At 44.8% G+C, this 20,058-nt stretch overlaps 3 protein-coding genes, 1 long non-coding RNA gene and 1 other non-coding gene across 14 annotated transcripts in view; 3 read left to right on the top strand and 2 right to left on the bottom strand.

Moving 5' to 3' along the window:
* Window positions 1–4,704, bottom strand: part of TAF12 (TATA-box binding protein associated factor 12) — a 30,653-nt gene extending 25,949 nt beyond the window's left edge. For 5 of the 10 annotated variants that reach the window (XM_060410616.1, XM_060410619.1, XM_027965415.3 and 2 more), the window contains exon 1: window positions 1,104–1,285. The gene's annotated coding sequence lies outside the window, so the exon portion shown is untranslated. Of the gene's footprint in view, window positions 1–1,103; window positions 1,286–4,365 lie in introns of those variants that run through there. The other 5 variants (XM_060410617.1, XM_060410618.1, XM_012150467.5 and 2 more) reach the window with 2 other exon arrangements.
* Window positions 1,339–4,233, top strand: LOC121818835 (uncharacterized). The gene is made up of 2 exons (XR_006058981.2): window positions 1,339–1,384; window positions 1,509–4,233. It is a non-coding gene; the product is annotated as an uncharacterized LOC121818835 (long non-coding RNA).
* A 281-nt stretch (window positions 4,705–4,985) lies between the features above and the next one.
* Window positions 4,986–5,118, top strand: LOC114113408 (U11 spliceosomal RNA). The gene has a single exon (XR_003588444.1). It is a non-coding gene; the product is annotated as a U11 spliceosomal RNA (small nuclear RNA).
* Window positions 5,119–8,485: 3,367 nt separating this feature from the next.
* LOC101123533 (large ribosomal subunit protein eL43) lies at window positions 8,486–8,820 on the bottom strand. The gene has a single exon (XM_004005059.6). The coding sequence runs from the start codon at window positions 8,812–8,814 to the stop codon at window positions 8,536–8,538; it is 279 nt and encodes a 92-aa protein (XP_004005108.3). The 5' UTR covers window positions 8,815–8,820; the 3' UTR covers window positions 8,486–8,535.
* Window positions 8,821–19,789: 10,969 nt separating this feature from the next.
* Window positions 19,790–20,058, top strand: part of GMEB1 (glucocorticoid modulatory element binding protein 1) — a 34,548-nt gene continuing 34,279 nt past the window's right edge. The window contains exon 1 of the mRNA XM_004005058.6: window positions 19,790–19,849. The gene's annotated coding sequence lies outside the window, so the exon portion shown is untranslated. The remainder of the gene's footprint in view (window positions 19,850–20,058) is intronic.

Here is a 20,058-nt window from a genome sequence, read left to right as displayed (position 1 = left end):
TCTGTAAAACTTTCCTCTTGAGTTTGAAGTTAGAGCAAAGATTCTAGAAATATATCTTCAAGTAATATTAACCATAAGCATCTCCTACCTGCTATGCAGAGCAGGGTACTGTGTCAAAATCATGATCTAATCAGTCGTGGCCTCACTGTAATCTTTCTTGGATTTTAGCTTCCTTATATGTAAAATATGAGTTTTAAAAAAGATTCTTTCCTGGTCCTTTCATCTCCACCATCCTCATTTTTTGAGATTGAGAGATCTGCGCTCAGTTGAGTAGAATGGGATTTAAAGCACTTAATAAGTATATAACTGCTTCAACTTTACACCAGGTGCTTTACCAGAACGAAGCTGAAAAAGAAGATGCTTGCAAGTGGGCTTCCTAGATTGCATCCGACACAAGACAAGCCTGCCAAAAGGTCAAGCAGGCAGCGCGAAGGAGTCGTTATCTTCCCCTGAATACATCCTTTACCACTCTCGGTTCAGAGACTACGAGGAGAAAAAGTGGATCCCTGTATCTTTTCCGAACTCTCCCTTTTACTAAGAGGCTCATTTCCTCACAGCCACGGCCCCTTATCCTCTTCGCTTTTAGGAGTTCGGGTCCTTACAGCCCTGTTCCCTCAGATACTTCGGAGTCTCCAAGCCCCGATCCCGTCCCCACAGAAGTCCGTCTTCACTGCCCGCTCCTGTTCTTCCCAAACCCGTGTCCTCTTACTACTCCTGTCTCTCAGGAACCGAAGTCTTCGCTGCCCCGTTTCTGAATCCTTCCTTAGAAGCATGGGTCTTCAATGTCCTGCTTCTATCGCTCAGCAGCCCAAGTCCTTACAGCTCCGCTTTTACCTCTTAGGAGACCGTGTCTTCACGCCCCGTTCTCTTCCGACCCTCTCCTCTAAGGAGCGTGGGTCCTCACAATCCTGTCTGGCCCTCTCAGCCCGCTTTCCCTCGGATGCCGGGTAACTCACATCCGTTCCCTTTCCCTATGTCGCATCTGGAGCCCAGGTCCCCACAGCCGTATCTTCTCCGAGCCCCGAGCCCCTCAGTCCCGTCCCAAGAGCCTGATTCCTCACACAGCCCCGTCTCCTCCACAACCTGGCTCTTCAAATACTGACCACTGTGGGTCTGGGTCCTGACTCCTTCTTCCCGCTCTTCTTCCTCAACTGCCAGGGCCCAAGACTCACAGGCAGCAGCGTCTATCTCCCCATGATATGCGGAGACTGCCCCAGTGAAGCGTTCGTCTCAGCAGCCTGTCCGACTGCTCGGCCCTCCCCGAGTACTTCCGGCACCGCTCCCCGCCTCCAACCCGGAAACGCGCGGCTCTTCCGGCCGGCGGGCGCGCGCCTGGTTGCGCAGGCGCGGACTGCCTTCAGACACGTGGTGGTGATGTTGCCGGGTAGCTCTGGGGTTGGGGTTTTGGCGGTTGGGGTTTTTCCTGTTTGTGATTGACTGGTAGTCTGAGCGAGCTATGCGCCTTGTATCCCGGCGTTACTAACCCTGACCTTATTGTTTCTCCCCAGAATAGCTTGTTGTATATATTGCTAGCAAGACCGGTAATTGACGCCATCGGATGGCTTAGAGGTCGGCATTTTTGGTGGTTGTCTTTGTCGTGCCGTGAGGACAGTAATTGAAGGCGGGAGGAGAAGGGGACGTCAGAGGATGAGATGGTTGGATGGCATCACCGACTCAATGGACAGGAGTTTGAGTATACTCCGGGAGTTGGTGATGGACAAGGGAGGCCTGGCGTGCTGCAGTCCATGGGGTCGCAAAGAGTCGGACACGACTGAGCCACTGAACTGAAACTGAATTGAGGACAGTAGTATCTCCTGGGACCAACACTCCAAAGATACCTACTTATTGGACGTCAACCGGAGAAACGTCAAAGAAGAATGGTTTATGGCTGTGGTTTGGCAGTTAATAACAACTAAGCGCTTACTACTCACCAGGAACTTTTTATAAACACCTTACCGTCGCTAAGTCATTTAACGATTTAAAGAAACTTGTGAGAGGGACTTACCTTGTGGTCCAGTGGGTAAGCCTCCGCTCTCTCACTGCAGGGGGCGCGGATATTATCTATCCCTGGTAGGGGAAGTAAGATCCGCGTCCTGCGGGACGCATCCAGAAGAAAATAAAGGAAACCTGTGACAGATTAACCAAATTCTAACTAATAAGTGCAGAGGCACAACTGGAACTCAGAATTCTCACCCTGAAGCCTGAAGTGTCTAATCATTAGAACTGATGCTTTCGGTTACTTCATCTATCAGATAAATGTCAAATGCTTGGTGAGAACTGCTGAATTCCTGCTAGATGCTAGAGTTGTAAAGAAGACCTTATTCCAGCCTGAGTGCCTTCCAGCCCGAGTCCCTCCTAGAGCCCAGGTCCCCAGACTAAGGTGGACGAGAATCCACAGACAAAAAGTAGTATACAAAGTGCTGTGATAGCTTAGTGAGCAGCAGTACTGTCAGCATGAAAAGCTGCCTCCCACCAGGAATGGTACAGCAACTTGTTCTCCCTGTCTTTGTATGTTGCCTAACTCATCCCACCAAACTCCCAATCCACCGGTAACCGTGCCGCAGATCTACATTCACAGATTTCAGGCGGCTTCAGCATTAGGCGCCAAGCTATGGTACTAGTCTAATTTCTCTGCCACTGCTCTCTTCATTCTCCTAAGGGTCTGGCATTCCATTTTTGTTTTTGCACTCTGTCCTTTTAAGACCCAGGTTACTTTTTTTCTGGGTCTTAATTATTCTTTTTTTAATTTTATTTTTTATACAGTTTTAAAGGTTACACTCCATTTAGTTATTACAAAATATTGGCTATATATCTCCCATGTTGTACAATACATTCTCGTAGCCTCTCTTACACCTAGTAGTTTGTACTTCTCACTTCCCTACCCCTATATCGACCCTCCCCTCTCCCCATTAGTAACCACTAGTTTGTTCTCTAAATCTATGAACCTGCTTCTTTTTTGTTATATTCATTAGTTTGTTGTATCTTTTAGATTCCCCATATAAGTGATATCATACAATATTTGTCTTTCTCTGACTTATTTCACTTAGCATAATGCCCTCCAAGTTCATCCAAGTTGCTGCAAATGGTGAAATTTCATAGTTGCTGCAAATGGTAAAATTTCATTCTTTTTCTAATGGCTGGGTAATATATATATATATATAATCCATTAATCTGTTAATGGACACAAGTTGTATCCATATCTTGGCTATTGCAAATAATGCTGCTATGAACATCTTGGTGCATGGATCTTTTCAAATTATTGTTTTTTTCAGATACATACCCAGGAATGGAATTGCTGGGTTTTATGACAGTTCTATTTTTAGTTTTTTGAGAAACCTCTATACTGTTTTCCACAGTGACTGCACCCCTCTGGGTAGGAGGCAAGATAAACACAAAACTGTTAATAGTAGTTTGGGAAAACCATTCTCACACTTCTGTACAGTATCAATTCTCACTTTTCTGTACTATGTCAATTTCTTTCCAATTTCTTTTTTATATTAAAAAAAATGAAATATACATGAATGATTCCAATTTTATGCCTTTCTGGAAAACACAAAACTACAGGGCCAGAAAAGAGGTTGCCAGGATTGGGGATGGGAGGAGGGGTTGACTAGAAAAAGGGACAAAGGGACTTTTTGGGGTGATAAAAATACTGATTGTGATAACAGATTCATGTCTATATGAGTTTGTTAAAACGCATAGAACTGTATGATTAAAAAAAGGTGAATTTACTGTATATAAATTATACCTCAATGAACCTAACCTTAGGGCTCCCCCTCTGTGGCTCAGCGGTAAAGAATATGCCTGCAGTACAGGAGACACAGGAGACCCGGTTTCGATCCCTGGGTGGGGAAGATACCCTGGAGGAGTGCATGGCAACCCACTCAAGTGTCCTTGCCTGGAGAATCCCATAGACAGAGGAGCCTGGCGGGCTGCAGTCCATGGGGTCGCAGAGCCAGAAAGACTGAAGCAACTTAGCACGCAAACCTGACTTTACGAAATGTCAGAGAAATTACAGAAAGCAAGGACTATATTTTTAAAATAGTCTTAATTGCACAAGTGACAAAATACATAATAAAATAATCGTTATGGGTTTTTTAACAAAACATTATAAGTAAATCTAAAGTTTTGTGTGTCTGTGCCCAGACTCCTTTCCTCCTTTCCAGCGTTAATCATTAATGTTTTAATACAAATATGTAGCCATAAAAAATAAAGCACTGAGTTTTGTATGCACACGTGTGCTTTTTATTACGTCAATGATATCATGCGGTACCCTATGCAACACATTTTTCACTCAGTTTTAAAATATTTGTTGATAAAGCACAGTAGTTTTTGTTTGCTTACGTTAATGGTATCACGCTGTACCTTATTCTACTGCTTTTATCAATCTGTGTATTTTGATGTCCAATTTACTCCTTGGAAGTGCAGCAGTTGGCATTCCACTTTATAAACCCACCACATTCTGCTGTTCCGTTGCTGCGTAGGTGAAGATTAAATTGCTCCCAGTGTTTTGATCTTACAGTGATCCGACGCCTCCAGTGCTCCTGTGGTCGCTTCGGGGTGAACGCCTAGGAGTAGCACAAGTTGTGCATTTTCAATTTTAATAGGGTGAGATTTGAGTCTTCCCCAGATAGGTACGTGTATCTACCGGAAAATCAGTCTCGCAGCGCAGCTCACGCGCAGTAGAGAATCACGCTCCTTCCTACAAACCCCTCCCCTACGCCTCCCTAAGCACCCACAGGCACCTTCCCAGGAAGCACCGCGCATATTTGCATACGACTCAAGTCTCGGCTTTTATTTTAAATAAAAATCCAAAGACAGATGATAGAGTCTCCTTATGAAGACTTCTCTCCCTTTCAGAAGGGTCTGCCGTTACATCCTCAACTTTGGGAACTCTGAATGGAAAACTGCATCGACTTTATTTTCACCTTTATCATAAAAGGGGTTTGCCGACACTGCCACCCTGCTTTGGAACCTGGCAAAGCAAAAAGGGCTTCTGTCGTGAGTGGCACACGTAGGGCAGCTCGTTTGCTCTACGTGCGGAATCGACATCAAGAGATTTCGGAAGCATAATTTTTGCTATCGGGGCAGCTGGTGATCGTTGGTCCTGGCGCCCCTACTTATGGTGTCTAACAAAGCAGAAGTTGAAGTTTAACCGTTGCGTTCTCTTCTGGCAGAGTAGTTTTTGCTTTTTTTTGTTTTTCTTTTTCGTACGGGTGGTGGTGGTACGTATCTCGTCCTTCAAAAACTTCGGTTTTTAAGTAAAAAGTTGTGTGAATTAAACCAATATGCTTTCAAGAGCTAGATTATGATTTTTTTTTCATTTTCGCGAGTTAGGAGAAGTAAGTGACGTATTTTTCCGCTGGGCCAGGCAGCGTTAAGAAATGTCTACAGTTTTTTTGGATGTTTGTCTACCAGGGTAACAGAATCATAATGCGAAGCTTATTTTGTAAAAGTTATTTTCTTACTACTACATGTATACACTATCAGTTTCTAAATTTGTGTTGATGTTCTTTCTGTAATTTCTGTCCTTTAAGAAGAATCACTACTTTAAAACACCAGGTAAGTAGCACTCTTACTGTTGATAACAACAACGTTTTCGCAGAGCAGCCCATTAAGAGACACAAAAGTGTAAAACCTTCAAAAAATTCATCTCATATGTTAAATTATGTTTAAGAAGGAAATTCTCTGGCTGTCCAGTGTTTTATATGCAGAGCTGCCGCTGCAGGGGGCGCAGGTGGTCCGAGAACTAGGATCCTGCATGCTGCCTTGTGCGACAAAAAAGAAAGAAAGCGGTTTTGCTACAAAGATTCATTCCATTCATTCTAACAACAAATGTGTAAGTGTTCTGCAATATAGGATGGTCTCTCCAAACCCCTGGAAGCCCAGACGTAAAGAATCTGCCTGCAATGCCAGAGACCTGGGTTCGACCCCCGGGTTGCGAAGATCTGGAGGAGGGCATGTCAACCCCTTCCAGTATTCTTGCCTGGAGAATCCCCATGGACAGAGAAGCCTGGCCGGCTGCAGTTCATGGGTCTCAAAGAGTCGGATACGAGCCACTAAGCACACTGTTCAGTTCAGTTCAGTCGCTCAGTCATGTCCGACTTTTTGCGACCCCATGAATCGCAGCACGCCAGGCCTCCCTGGCCATCACCAACTCCCGGAGTTCAGTCAGACTCATGTCCATTGAGTCCGTGATGCCATTCAGCCATCTCATCCTCTGTCGTCCCCTTCTCCTCCTGCCCCCAATCCCTCCCAGCATGAGAGTATTTTCCAGTGAGTCAACTCTTCACATGAGGTGGCCAAAGTACTGGAGTTTCAGCTTCAGCATCATTTCTTCCAAAGAAATCCCAGGGTTGATCTCCTTCAGAATGGACTGGTTGGATCTCCTTGCAGTCCAAGGGACTCTCAAGAGTCTTCTCCAACACCACAGTTCAAAAGCATCAATTCTTCAGCGCTCAGCTTTCTTCACAGTCCAGCTCTCACATCCATACATGACTACTGGAAAAACCATAGCCTTGACTAGACAGACTTTTGTTGGCAAAGTAATGTCTCTGCTTTTGAATATGCTATCTAGGTTGGTCATAACTTTTCTTCCAAGGAGCAAGCGTCTTTTAATTTCATGGCTGCAGTCACCATCTGCAGTGATTTTGGAGCCCCCCAAAATAAAGTCTGACATTATTTCCACTGTTTCCCCATCTATTTCCCATGAAGTGATGGGACCAGATGCCATGATCTTCGTTATCTGAATGTTGAGCTTTAAGCCAACTTTTTCACTCTTCACTTTCACTTTCATCAAGAGGCTTTTTAGTTCCTCTTCACTTTCTGCCATAAGAGTGGTGTCATCTGCATATCTGTAGCACACTCCAAATCAGCGCACAAGTTGGGAGTGGGATAGTTGGATCCAGGATCCCCCCTTGGATACAAAAAATCCGCAGATGTTCAAGTACCATATATAAAATGGCATAGTGTGTGTGCCTGCGTGCTCAGTCGTCTCCAACTCTTTGCAACCCCACGGACTGTAGTCCGCCAGGCTCTTCTATCCATGGAATTCTCCAGGCAATAAGACTGGAGTGGGTTGCCATTTCCTCCTCCAGGGAGGGGATCTTCCCCAACCAGGGATGGAATCTGTGTCTCCTGCCTTGGCAGGCTGATTCTTTACCATACTTGCATGTAACCTCTGCACATCCTCCAGGTATATTTAAAATCACTTCTAGATTATTTACAATACCTAAAACAAGGTAAATGCTTGTAAAATAGCTGCAGGCTGGCAGCAAAATCAAGTTTTGCCTTTTGGAACTTTATGGGTTTCTTCTGTTTTTTAAATCAGTGGTTGGTTGAATCTGGGGATGCAAAACCCAGGGATACAGAGGGCTGGTTGTATTGTTTTGCTCACTTAATGAATGAGAAAACAGAAGCTCTGAAAGGCGCCCAACACAGAGCTAGCAAGTAGCAGGGTCAAGAGATGAGTCCAGATCTTCTGAAAGGAAACTTGCTCTGACTTCACAGAGTAATATCCAAGAAAAATGTCAACCAGAATGGAATCTATTACAGATGGAAGCTTTTACTGGGAGAGTGAAGCTTTTTTCCTTTTATTTCTCTATATTTTCCAGTTAGTTCTCAGAAAATATGGGGTAGATGAAAAGATTAGAGAAATGATGAGGATGCACAGTCACTGGAATACAAATGATGAAAAATAAAATAAAATAAAGAGAAAGAAAAAGAAAATCAGATTCACAAAGAAGCCAGTCAGTAAAGACCATATATTATATGATTCCTTTTACCCAAGATGTCCAGAAGAAGCAAAGCTATAGGGACAGAAAGTAGGTTAGTGATTGCCTGGGGCTGGAGTTGAGAGCAGGGACTGACTACAAATGGGCACGAGGCATGTTTCTGCCGTGAAGGAAATGTTCTACAAGTAAATTATGTTGCATAAATCTATGAGTTTCCTAAAATCATTAAATTGTACACTTAAAATGGGTAAGTTTTATGTAAATTGTATTTTAATAAAACTAAATTTTCTCTTTTTCAGCAGCCTGTCTTCCTCTCGAATTTTCCCAAAGTGACTAATTCCTCCTCATTCTTTGTGTCAGTTCAAATATCACTTCCTCAGGGAGGCCCTCCTTGACCCACCCCCAATAGACTTACTTCTAATCATATCATAGACTCACAACAGGATGTGTTTACTGCAGGTGGGTGATGGGAGGGGAGGTGGTTCAGGGATATGGATTTTGAGAAGCTATGAAGTTTTGATATTTTGAAGGATGGAGGGGGAAAGGGTGTCAGTTTGTCAGAGAAGTGAAAGTGAAAAGTTTCTCAGTCATGTCCAACTCTTTGCATGACTCCATACAATCCATGGAATTCTCCAGGCCAGAATACTGGAGTGGGTAGCCTTTCCCTGTTCCAGGGGATCTTCCCAAACCAGGGATAAAACCCAGGTCTCCAACGTTGCAGGCAGATTCTTTTTTTTTTTTTTCCTGTTAGATAAATTAACCCATTTATTACAGGCTAGCAACGTTATCGATGGTGGCGCTTCTACTGGTCCTTCAGTTCCTTCAGTCTTCTGATGGCGGACTTGACTGTGACAGCAGAGGTGGTATTGTAGGTCCAGGCACCACCAGCTACTGTTTTCATGCAGGAACCACAATGCCAAATGCCCACAGCTCTTCTCTTCATCTTGGTTTTGCCACAGAAGGAGCAGGTATACTTGGCGTGCTGGCTGATTTCAATTTTCTTCACCATTTTTCTGAGGGAGGCACCATAACGGGTCCCGTACTTGCCCACGATTCCGACCTTCTTGGTGCGTTTCGCCATGTTAACGCAACCTAGAACCGAGCCCAAGAGCTGCAGGCAGATTCTTTACCATCTGAGTCACCAGGGAAGTACAGTTTGTCAGAAGAGAGGAGGAAGTTTCCATCCTTCAGGTAGGCAAATGCCAGCATGGCTTCTCTCTTGAAACCAACCAAATCTGATTCCTGAGCTCCCCTATTGATCTGTATCTCCAATGTTGCAATCAGTGACCACTGATAAGAAATGAAGGTCACACAAAAATTGTATTCTATACACTAACTGAAAAGAAAATTAAGAAATAATTCCATTTACAATAATATTAAAAAATAATATTAGAAAATATTTTTAAAAATAATAGAAAAAAATACTTAGGAATGTTTTGTATGATACTTAGGAAATTTAACCAAGGAGGAGAAACTTAACCAAGGAGGAGTGTAACTTGTACATGAAAACTACAAAACATTGTTGAAAGAAATTCAAGAAGGCAGAAACAAATGGAAAGGTCGTCCATGTTCACAATCTTATTAAGATGCCAATACTATCCAAAGTAGTGTGTGGATTTAATGCAAAAAATCCTGTAAAAATCTCAATGACATATTTTGCAGAAACAGAAAAACCCATCCTAAAATTGGTTTGGAATCTCAAAGGACTCTGAGTACCAAAAACACTCTTGAAGAAGAACAAAGTTGGATTTCAAAACTTACTACAAAGCAAAGTAAGTAAAAATATTGTCGTACTGGTGTAAAAACACACATGTAGACCAATGGAATAGAATAGAGAGTGCAGAAATAAATCATGGCCTCAAATGATTTTTGATAGGAATGCCAAGACCATTCAATAGTGAAATGATGGTCTTTTCAGCAAATAGTGTTGGGAAAACTGGATAGCCACATGCAAAAGAATGAAGCTGAACTCTTACCTTAAACCACATAGAAAAAATAAATCAAAGATCTAAATTTAAGAGCTAAAACTAAAAAGTGCTTAAAAGAAAATAAGAAAGTTTTATGACATTGGGTTTGGTAATGATTTCTTAAATATGAAATCAAAAGGACAGGCAACAAAAGAAAACATAAGTAAACTGGACTTCATTAGAATTTACAACCTTTGTGCATCAATAATCGCTATTGATGGGCTTTCCTGGTGGCTCACCCAGTAAACGGAGATGGCAACAGCACCCCACTCCAGTACTCTTGCCTGGAAAATCCCATGGACGGAGGAGCCTGGAAGGCTGCAGTCTGGGGGTCGCTGAGGGTTGGACACGACTGAGCGACTTTCACTTTTACTTTCATGCATTGGAGAAGGAAATGGCAACCCACTCCAGTGTTCTTGCCTGGAGAATCCCAGGGACAGGGGAGGCTGGTGGGCTGCCGTCTATGGGGTCGCACAGAGTCGGACATGACTAAAGTGACGCAGCAGCAGCAGCACCCAGTTAAGAATCTGCCTGCACTTGCAGGAGAGTGGGGTTAGATTCCTGGATCAGGAAGATCCCTTGGAGAAAGGAATGGCTACCCTCTCCTGTATTCTTGCCTGAAGAATTCCGTGGAACAGAGGAGCCTGGTGGGCTATAGTCCACGGGGTTGCAAAGAATTGGATACGACTGAGTAACTAACATACACGCAACCACTATCAATAACCACTACAGAATGGGAGAAACTATATACTGTGTCCCAGACCAACTTTTTCCTCTTCGATGGTGTCACCTCCTGCCCATGCCAGAAATTGAAACTCTAGGACTGCCAGGACCAGGCTTTGAGTGGAATCTGCGGCAGGCCTACTGTGGTAGGATCAGCTGAAGAGTTTATGTTCAATCTGGAGGAGCAGTGGGCTCCCCTACCAGCCTGCTATGGCCTTCCTAGTACATGGGGAAGGGCCCAGTGTGACCAGAGCAACCAATTTAGAAAAGGAGGCAGAAAACCTTTTATTTGATATCTCTGGATTTGTAAATGTTGATAAACAATTTTAAATAAAAACTTCAGATATCCTCTGGACCCTATGTTATCCATCTGTGAAGAGGTATGACCTATGGGTCCCTAGAAGGATAGCCTCTGGTCCCTCCTCTCTGATATCTACTTCCAACCCAGAACACTGTCTCCAGCTGCATGGACAGCTAACTCTGCAATTATTTCATAATTTCTATCCCCACTTCCCCTTAGATTCCCATCCCCCCATCAAGCCTGCTTCTTCTCTTGTCTCTTCCACCTCTGCAAATGACACCTCCATCACTTAGTCACTTCCCAGAGACTCCTCTAAGACCACCTCCTCTCTGAATCCCCACGTGATCTGAACCATCACCATCACCTGTTCTATTACAACCTGAATCTCCTAGTGGTCTTTTGACTTCCTGTCATGCTGCCTTCTAGTCTTCATTCTTAACTCCTCCAGTAGCCTTCCTGTCACTTAGAATTAACCTTTAACTCCTCATCCAGGTCTACAAGACCTTACATGTATTGGCACTGGGATCTTGTCTTGACTTCTTTCTGTTTCTCTGCTCCAGCCTGACTGGCCTTCTCCAAGTTCCTCCAACATGTGAGGATCTCATGGCCTTTGCCTCTGCTGTTTCCCCACAGAATCCTGAAACACTCTACTTCCTGATCTTCAGCTGGGATCTTCTCATCCTCCAGGCCTTAGCTCCTAAGCCAGCCTTCCCTGCTCACTTAACTATGTCTAGTTAGGTCCCCTCCTCAGTCATATTCTCTCTTAATCTCTCTCTGGCACATCTCCTTCATAGCCCTGGCATATCCTACCCTTTGTCTATATCCACTTCCCTCCTTTCTTCCCAACTTCCCCTATCTTTCTACCCACCTACCCCCAACATATGCACTATGCAATAGAATCTCTATGAGAACAGAGACAAAATCTATTTTATTCACTGCAGGACTCCTAGCCCCTGGACCATTGCCTGCTACATAGAGAGTACTCAAAAAAGTCTTTGTTTACTAAAGACTGCCTGTACTTTTGCTTCTAACTCCCCATCCTCTGTATCACATTCTCAGAAGCCGATATGGGGACTGAATCAGAAAAAGAGGAAGTTCTTCCCGTGGGTGCAAAAGAAAAAACTCTGTGATGAATCCAGATACAGTCAAGTGAATCACCTCCTCCCCTACACCAGCCCCACCCACCCCTAATGTCCACTACCGCCACCCAAGCAAAAGGCTAACTTGCTGGTTTTGGAGTCAGAGAGGACAAGATTCAAGTCCTGCTGGCTCTGTGACCTTGAATCAATTTCTGTCTCAGCCTCAGTCTCCTCATCTGTAAAAGGAACACAATAATGGTATCCTCCTCACAGCAGAGGTTGTGAAGAGTAGATGAGGTAATCCACACTCACAGAGGGACTGGGAATCGTGTCTGGAATGAAATAAGCACTCAAATGCCAGCTGGTATTATTTTTAATACTCCAACTGGCACCACCCACCTGCCTTTCATAACAGAGCCCAGTCGTTGTCCATCAGTTGCTCAGTAGTGTCTGACTCTGTGACCCCATGGACCACAGCACACCAGGCTTCCCAACCCTTCACCATCTCCTGGAGCTTGCTCAAACTCCTGTCCATTGAGTTGGTGATGCCATCCAACCATCTCATCTTCTGTCGTCCCCTTCTCCTCCTGCCTTCAATCTTTATCAGCATCAGGGTCTTTTCCAATGAATTGCCTCTTTGAATCAGGTGGCCAAAGTATTGGAGTTTCAGCTTCAGCATCAATCCTTCCAATAGCTACAGTTAAGACCCTCTCTGGGCCTAAGTCTCCCCATCTGTAGCTATACTTATTATTATTATTTTGGGCTATGCTGTGTGGCATGCAGGATCTTAGTTCCCCAACCAGGGACTGAACCTGCGCCTCCTGCAATGGAAGCTTGGAGTCTTAACCACTGGGCCACCAGGTAAGTCCCAGGAACTACACTTATGAGCACGTGCTCTCTACCAGGCACTTGGCTTGGGCACTGTTATGCCTGGTAGAGCCTAAATTCCCTCAGCTGGCAGCCAGCTTCCTGCCCAGGGCCAGGGACATCATAGGCATGCCCAAAACCTTGCTCTTCACTGTCTTTTATTTATTTTATTTATTCATTTTAACTTTTAAAATTATTATAAAAATATACTTAACATAAAATTTGCCATGTTGAAGTGTATAGTTCAGAGGCATTAAGTACATTCATGTCATTGTTTATCATCACCGACAACCATTCCTAGAACTTTTGCACCATCCTCAACTGAAATTCTGTACCCAATATATACACTAGCTTCTCAAATACTCCCTTTACCCCGGTCCCTGCTAACCACTATTCCATTTTTTGTCTCTGTGATTTTGATGATTTTAGTTACTCCAAATAAGTGAATAGAGCTTGGACTTTGGACAGACCCACTGGGAGTGGCAGCTCTGCAACTTCTTGCACTTGTAACCTGAGGTTGTGCCCCTTAATTTCACTGAGCCTGCTTTGCCTCAGCTGAGAAAACGGGATATCACTCCCTACCTGGAAAGGAAATTCCCTACCTGGAATTTTATCTAGGGAAAAACTTCTAGTACACTGCACACAGAGGAAGGGCTCAAGAAATGTTAGTTTCCTTTCCCTTCAATCCTGTCAGCAGCTAGTCTCAGGAAATCATCTTGGTTAGGCCATAGCACAGCCTGAAGTCAAGAGCCCAGATTCTGGTTCTACTGCATACCAACTATGTGACCTTGGTTTTCCTATCTGTAAAATGGGGACCCTACTAGTACCTTCCAAGTACATTAATACCACGTGTTTAAAATGGGCTGGCACTTAGTAAACTTTAGCTGTTGCTATTCATGCTGCTGCTGTTGTTACTGGGCTTGGAATAGACATAGTCAAGTGCCAGCAGAGCTGTGGTTTTTCCACCTGGCTGTTCCCTAGAGTCATTGAAGGCCATTTTAGAAAATATTTATGGCCAGACTCCACCCTCACAGATTCCAGTCAAATTCATCTGGGATGGTGCTCTGGTATGGATAAGACCACCTCGAGTGATTTTATATGTGACCAGGGGTAGAAGTTCCCTGGTGGGATAACTAGGAGCATGGGCTCTGGAATCAACTGCCTAAGTTCAAATACAAGCTAGCCAATAAATAGATGTATGAATTTAAGAAAGTTTTTTGGTTTTTGTTTTTCTTTTTTTTAGCTGTATAGCTTGCATAGAATCTTAGTTTGAACTAGGGACTGAACCTGGGCCCTCAGCAGTGAAAACTTAGAGTCCTAATGATTGGACCACCAGGGAATTCCCCGAATGTGGGAAAGTTCTTAACCTCACACGTTACACTGGGTTAATAACAGGACCTTGGAGGCTATATAGATCTAACATGCTTAGACCAAGCTCTCAGCAGGCCTGATACCACTACCCCTCAGGCTCCCTTCTGTTTTCAAACCATGCAGCCATGGTGGGCCTATGTCCAGCTCATACCTACAATCTAACCAGGGGGGCCTAAGTGCCTTGAACATCCCAGATGGGGTCCTCTCCTCACCTTGCCAGCTTCCCCCAAAGTTATGTTTGGCCCTTGCACTGTTTGGCTTTTTTATTTAATCAAAATGAACAGAATTATCTCCCAAACAAAATTGTCTGCTTAGAAATCAGAGAGACCCGAGAATGCTATAGGGAAAGATAGAGCCAGACTGGTTATTCAAGTATGTCTCATATTTAAAAGAAGAAGGGAAGGAAAGGAGATGGGGTGGGGTGGGGAGGGGTTGGGGAGAAGGAGAAGAAAAATTATTCTCTTCAATGCTTAGGAAACAGTGTTTAAGGGAAAAAGAAGTACAACATGGATTGCATGTTCAAGATATTTCTTCATGATAAGGAAAAAATGCATAGAAAACAGATTGGAAGGAAACATATTCCATGTTAAATAAGTGGGTTTTTTCCCCTGCTTCCCCATCCTTTTATTTTTATTTCTTTATTTATTTTGACCACGCTAGGTCTTTTTAGCTGAGCTCAGCCTTTCTCTAGTTGCAGCAAGTAGGGGCTACTCTCGAGTTTTGGTGCTTGGGCTTCTCATTGCAGTGGCTTCTGTTCTTACAGAGCACTGGCTCCAGAGCACACAGGCTTCAGTAGTTTAGGTGTGTGGGCTCAGTAGTTGTGGTGCATGGGCTTAGTTGCCCCAAGGCACATGGTAATCTTTCCAGACCAGGGATCAAACCTGGCAGGCAAATTCTTAACCACTGAACCACCAGGGAAGACCCTCTCCATCCTATTATGTATTTTACAATTTTCTGCAGTGAAAGGGGATTACAGGAAAAATAAGTGAAAAAATAAAAAAGGAAGACCTTCACATGACTTTTTCGCCTATTAATGTATCATTATTATTTATTTTATATCTTGGCCCCACAGAGACTTGCAGGATCTTAGTTCCTCGACTAGAGGTGGAACCTGGGGCCCCTGCAGTGGAAGCTCAGAGTCCTAACCACTGGACCACCAGGGAAGTCCCTCCTCCTAAAATAATTATCTTGGTCCTTTATATCTTAGTTTCTCCTTTTTGTTAAAAATTTTTGTTGTTGTTGTACAGCAGAAACGAACACTACATTGCAAACCAATCATACTCCAATAAAAAATGATAAATGAAAAAGAAAAAGTATATATATACAACAGATGAAGAAAAGATGAATAAATGTTAGAGATATGCCGTACAACACTGTGCCTACAGATAACAATATTGTATTGCACACCTAAAAACCTGTTAGCAGAGTAGATCTCATGTTAAGTGTTCTTACTACAATAAAAAAAACCACGAGTCAAAAAAATATTTTTTTGGTCAAAAAATATTGTCTCTACTCACTGTTTCTGCTAATTCTCCTCCCACTTAACCATTTGAGCCACTAGAATCTGGCCTCCTTCCTAACCTCAGAGGTGACCCCATCCTTGAAGGATCAACAATGACCTCTTAGTTGCCACAGTGACCTTTTTTTTCCCTAGCCTGAGCTCTCTGCAATATCTGGCATGGCTAGTGCCATCTCCTTCTTCTGGAAGCTCCCTGCCTGCTCTCTGGGCTTTGCTCTCTTCTGTCCAGGGAGCTAATCATGCTGACCACTTTCAGTTGGTTCCTTTAGTTTCCTCAGGGCTTAATGTTGCCCAGGTTTGGGCCTCTAGGTTCCTTCCTTCTTCCCTGAACACTCACCCTAGGTGACCCATTCACTCTTGGCCTCTTCCGATCATCTAATTGAAAAGTCTTCAAATATAGCCCTGGATTCTTGCCTCAGGACAAGTCAATCCAACTTCCTCCTGGAGGCTTTCATTTAGATGCCCCTCAAATATCACAGACTGAAGAAGCTCAAGTAGACTTATCATTTCCACTTTCTCTCAATCCCAACTCTTCCTACTTCATTCTTTCACTTGGGGAATAGCCTCATCCCTTTCTCTCATTCATCACATTCTCTTGGTCACTAAGACTTGTTGTTCCGACTGGAACTGTGTCCAGAGCCATGAACTCTGCCCTGCATGAGGCCTACCTCTCTGTCTTGTGGGGAGGATCCTAGTAAGATGATCCTAGTCTCCCTCACATAAGTTTCCTTGTCCTGGTCTTTCTCCTCTCCAGTCTATATCTTATCGTTTTTTTTCTGATTATTCAGTCATTTAATCAAAAAACATTTGCCATGTACCATACTCAATAGATTGACACAAAATAGGTCAAGATATAATCCAGAGGGTTTCACATTGTGGAGACTGCTATGAAAATCAGCTGGAGGTTGGGAGACAATAACTAGGACGTGGATATAGGAGCTCTCTCAGATGTGGTGCCCTGAACAGTCTTCCAAATGAACCTGACCAGTGCCCTGATGGAAAGGGGAGCAACAGAGATAGAGCAGACTGTGGCTGGGGGCCCTGCTTTAAGGTTGGGAGCCAGGGAAGGCCTGTGAGGAATGAAAGATGAGCGAACCCTGAAAACCTGAGGGAAGAGCTTCCCAGGGAGAGAGAAGAGCCAGTGACAAGGGCCTGTGTGGGGGTTCCAGGCACACATATGGTATCCGGGGCACAGGGAGTGAGGGCAGAGGAGGGCAGGAAGAAGATCACACATGGTGGTCCTAGTGAGGGGTCTGGGTTTTTATTCTAAGTGCAATGGGAAGCTACTAAAGGATTTTTAAACACAGAAATCACCTACTTTGTTTCTTTAAAAGATTACTCTCTCTAGGTACCTCGGGTAGATAACATTTAGAAGGTGGGTGGACAGGGTTGCTGAGTACTAGGAATTACTTCAGTGGTCCAGGTAAGTCCTGTGGGCTGGGGCTGGGTGTTAGCAGTACAGCCAGAGAGGACTTAAACCTCCAGTGGGTCCCCACTCCTTGTATAATACCTCTTTACTCTTTATGAGGACCATCTGATTCTGAGCCTCCCTCTTCACACTCACTTGTTCTTTTTGGAATGTTCTGCCTCACTTTTCCCTTTGATGAACTCCTGCCGATGCTAAGTCACTTCAGTCGTGTCCGACTCTGTGAGGCCCCATAGACGGCAGCCACCAGGCTCCCCCGTCCCTGGGATTCTCCAGGCAAGAACACTGGAGTGGATTGCCATTTCCTTCTCCAATGCAGGAAAGTGAAAAGTGAGAGTGAAGTCGCTCAGTCGTGTCCAACTCTTAGCGACCCCATGGACTGCAGCCCACTAGGCTCCTCCATCCACGGGATTCTCCAGGCAAAGTACTGGAGTGGGGTGCCATTGCCTTCTCCTCGATGAACTCCTAGTCATCCTTTAAGACCAGGTGCAAATACCCCCTCATCTTTGAAGCCTTTCAGGAATCCTGCAGGGATTTGTTTGTATCTCTACCATAACACCTATCACACTGTACTGCTTCGTATGTTTACAATTCTGTCTCTGAAGAAGGTAGACCGAGAGCTTCTGGAAGACAGGGACAGGGTTTTGGTAAATGTTCCGTGAGTGCATGATGCATAATCAAAAGATATAGATGAAAAAATATATATAGATGGTATCACTATGAAATAGTTCACAAAGGTCAAGAGTCCAGTCATGACCAGTCCCTATTATATTCAGAATCATCTGCTAATGTGTAAATTCTTGATCATAAGAATAGATATGAATGTGGATACTAAACCTCCTCATTTGATCTTGCAAACAGCCCTGAGAGATGGGCACAGTGAGAAAACTATCTTAGTTTTACAGATGAGGAAATCAAGGCATAAAGGAGATGTGACTTGGCCAAGATCCCTGAGCTTTGATCAGTTCAGTTCAGTTGCTCAGTCGTGTCTGACTCTTTGTGACCCCATGGACTGCATCACGCCAGGCCTTCCTGTCCATCACCAACTCCCGGGGTTTACTCAAACTTATGTCCCTTGAGCCAGTGATGCCATCCCGCCATCTCATCCTCTGTCATCCCCTTCTCCTCTTGCCTTCAATGTTTCCCAGCATTAGGGTCTTTTCAAATGAGTCAGTTCTTCGCATCAGGTGGCCAAAGTATTGGAGTTTCAGCTTCAGCATCAGTCCTTCCAATGAATATTCAGGACTGATTACCTTTAGGATGGACTGGTTGAATCTCCTTGCAGTTCAAGGACTCTCAAGAGTCTTCAACACCACAGTTCAAAAGCATCAATTCTTCAGCACTCAGCTTTCTTTATGGTCTAACTCTCAAATCCATACATGACTACTGGAAAACCATAGCCTTGACTAGATGGACCGTTTTTGGCAAGGTTATGTCTCTGCTTTTGAATATGCTGTCTAGGTTGATCATAACTTTTCTTCCAAGGAGTAAGCTTCTTTTAATTTCATGGCTGCAGTCACCATCTGCAGTGATGAGCTTTGATAACCAAGCCTAGAATCCAGGTTGTCTAGCCCCCAAATCCTTTTCTATTGTCTGACTCCTGGGCTGCCTCGCCTGTTCTTGAACCAAGAGCCTGTAAAACTTCCTGTTACTTCCTCATGATACAGAACAGAGATGTGAGTCGTAAGAGCAGGCAAGATGGGGAAGCAACTCTTTCCCCCCAACTCAAAAAAGTGCCTGCATACCACCACCTCATTCATTCTTAATAAAGGTAGCAACCATCTGAGTGCTCATAACTACACATTCCACAGAAAGAAGGACCTATAGAATCCTGGCTATACTGCTTACAAGTTTGGTGACCTTGAGGGGTTCATTAATTTCTCTTGGCCTCCTGTGTTTTATCTGTAAAATGGGAGTGAAAAGAAACTACTTAGTAGAGTTGCCAAGAGGATTATATGAGATAAAGGAATCTTCTTCAAGGTCCGGCCAAACAAAGGTCTTCATTTTTTTTTTTAAGCTAATTTTATTTATTAGCAGAACAGATCTTATTTCCCTGACCAGAATCAAACCTGTTCCCCTCGGCCCCCCTCTTGGAAGCAAGGAGTTTTAACTAGTGGACCTATAGGGAAATTCCCACAAAGGTCTTAATATTTGCTAATTATTACGACTGGCCCCAGGAACTTTCCTAAGCATTTTCAAGTATCACTTGTTTAAACGCTAGTAACAATCTATGTCCTAGACGAAATAGGGGCTTAAAGCTGTCAAGTAACCCCCAAAGAATTTATGGGTTCTGACTTGAACCCAGAACCAACTCGCAGCCAGAAAAGGCTTGGCAAACATGCATGCGTCAGAGAGGGCAAAGGAGTTTGCTTACAGACTCTATACACAACCAGATCTTTTGACTCCAAACTGGTAGTTGGATCATCACTTTTGAAAAGTCTGGTAAATGTAAGCTTCATAACCGGATCTGAGGAATGAAAGGGGGCACGCAGAGTCCTCCAAGGGGAGTCCTGCCTTTGTTCCCGATTGCGGATGAGGTGTCTTTAATTTAGACCACGTTTTCCTCATCCATGAAGTGGGGTTAGAAGAGTTATTAGGGTCCCTGGCGTCCCTACCAACACTAATTTTCCAGAGCAGGAGCTGCTCTGATAAAGGCCCCAAACTCTCCGGCTGAAGTTCATCCTCCGCGGGCTGGCAATAGGGACGCGTCCCCTTTAAGGCTCCAGCTCGCCGGCGGCGGCGGCCGGAAGTGTTGAAGCCCGGCCTGGCGGCGGCGGTGGCGGTAGCGGCCGTGGCGGCCTCTGCGCATGCTCCGTCGCCCGCCCGCCCTGGCCGCTCGCCGCCCGCCCGCCCGACGGAGACGGTGAGGAGGGGGAGGGGTGGGCGCTCGGGCGCGGGCGCGGGGTGGGGTGGGGGCGGGGGGGCGGGCGCGGGGGCCGCGCGGCGGCCGGCGAGGGCGGGCGGGCGCGCAGGGGGCGGGGGGCTGCTGCCTCCGCGGGCGCCTCCCCACGCCCTGTGCGTGCCGCCGCCGCCGCCGGGGAGCGAGCGGACGTCGCGGCGCCGCGGGGGGGT

This window comes from Ovis aries, chromosome 2 (genome assembly GCF_016772045.2).
Source record: "Ovis aries strain OAR_USU_Benz2616 breed Rambouillet chromosome 2, ARS-UI_Ramb_v3.0, whole genome shotgun sequence".
NCBI classification, from domain to species: Eukaryota; Metazoa; Chordata; class Mammalia; order Artiodactyla; family Bovidae; genus Ovis; species Ovis aries.
This window is presented reverse-complemented; position numbering and strand designations above follow the sequence as displayed.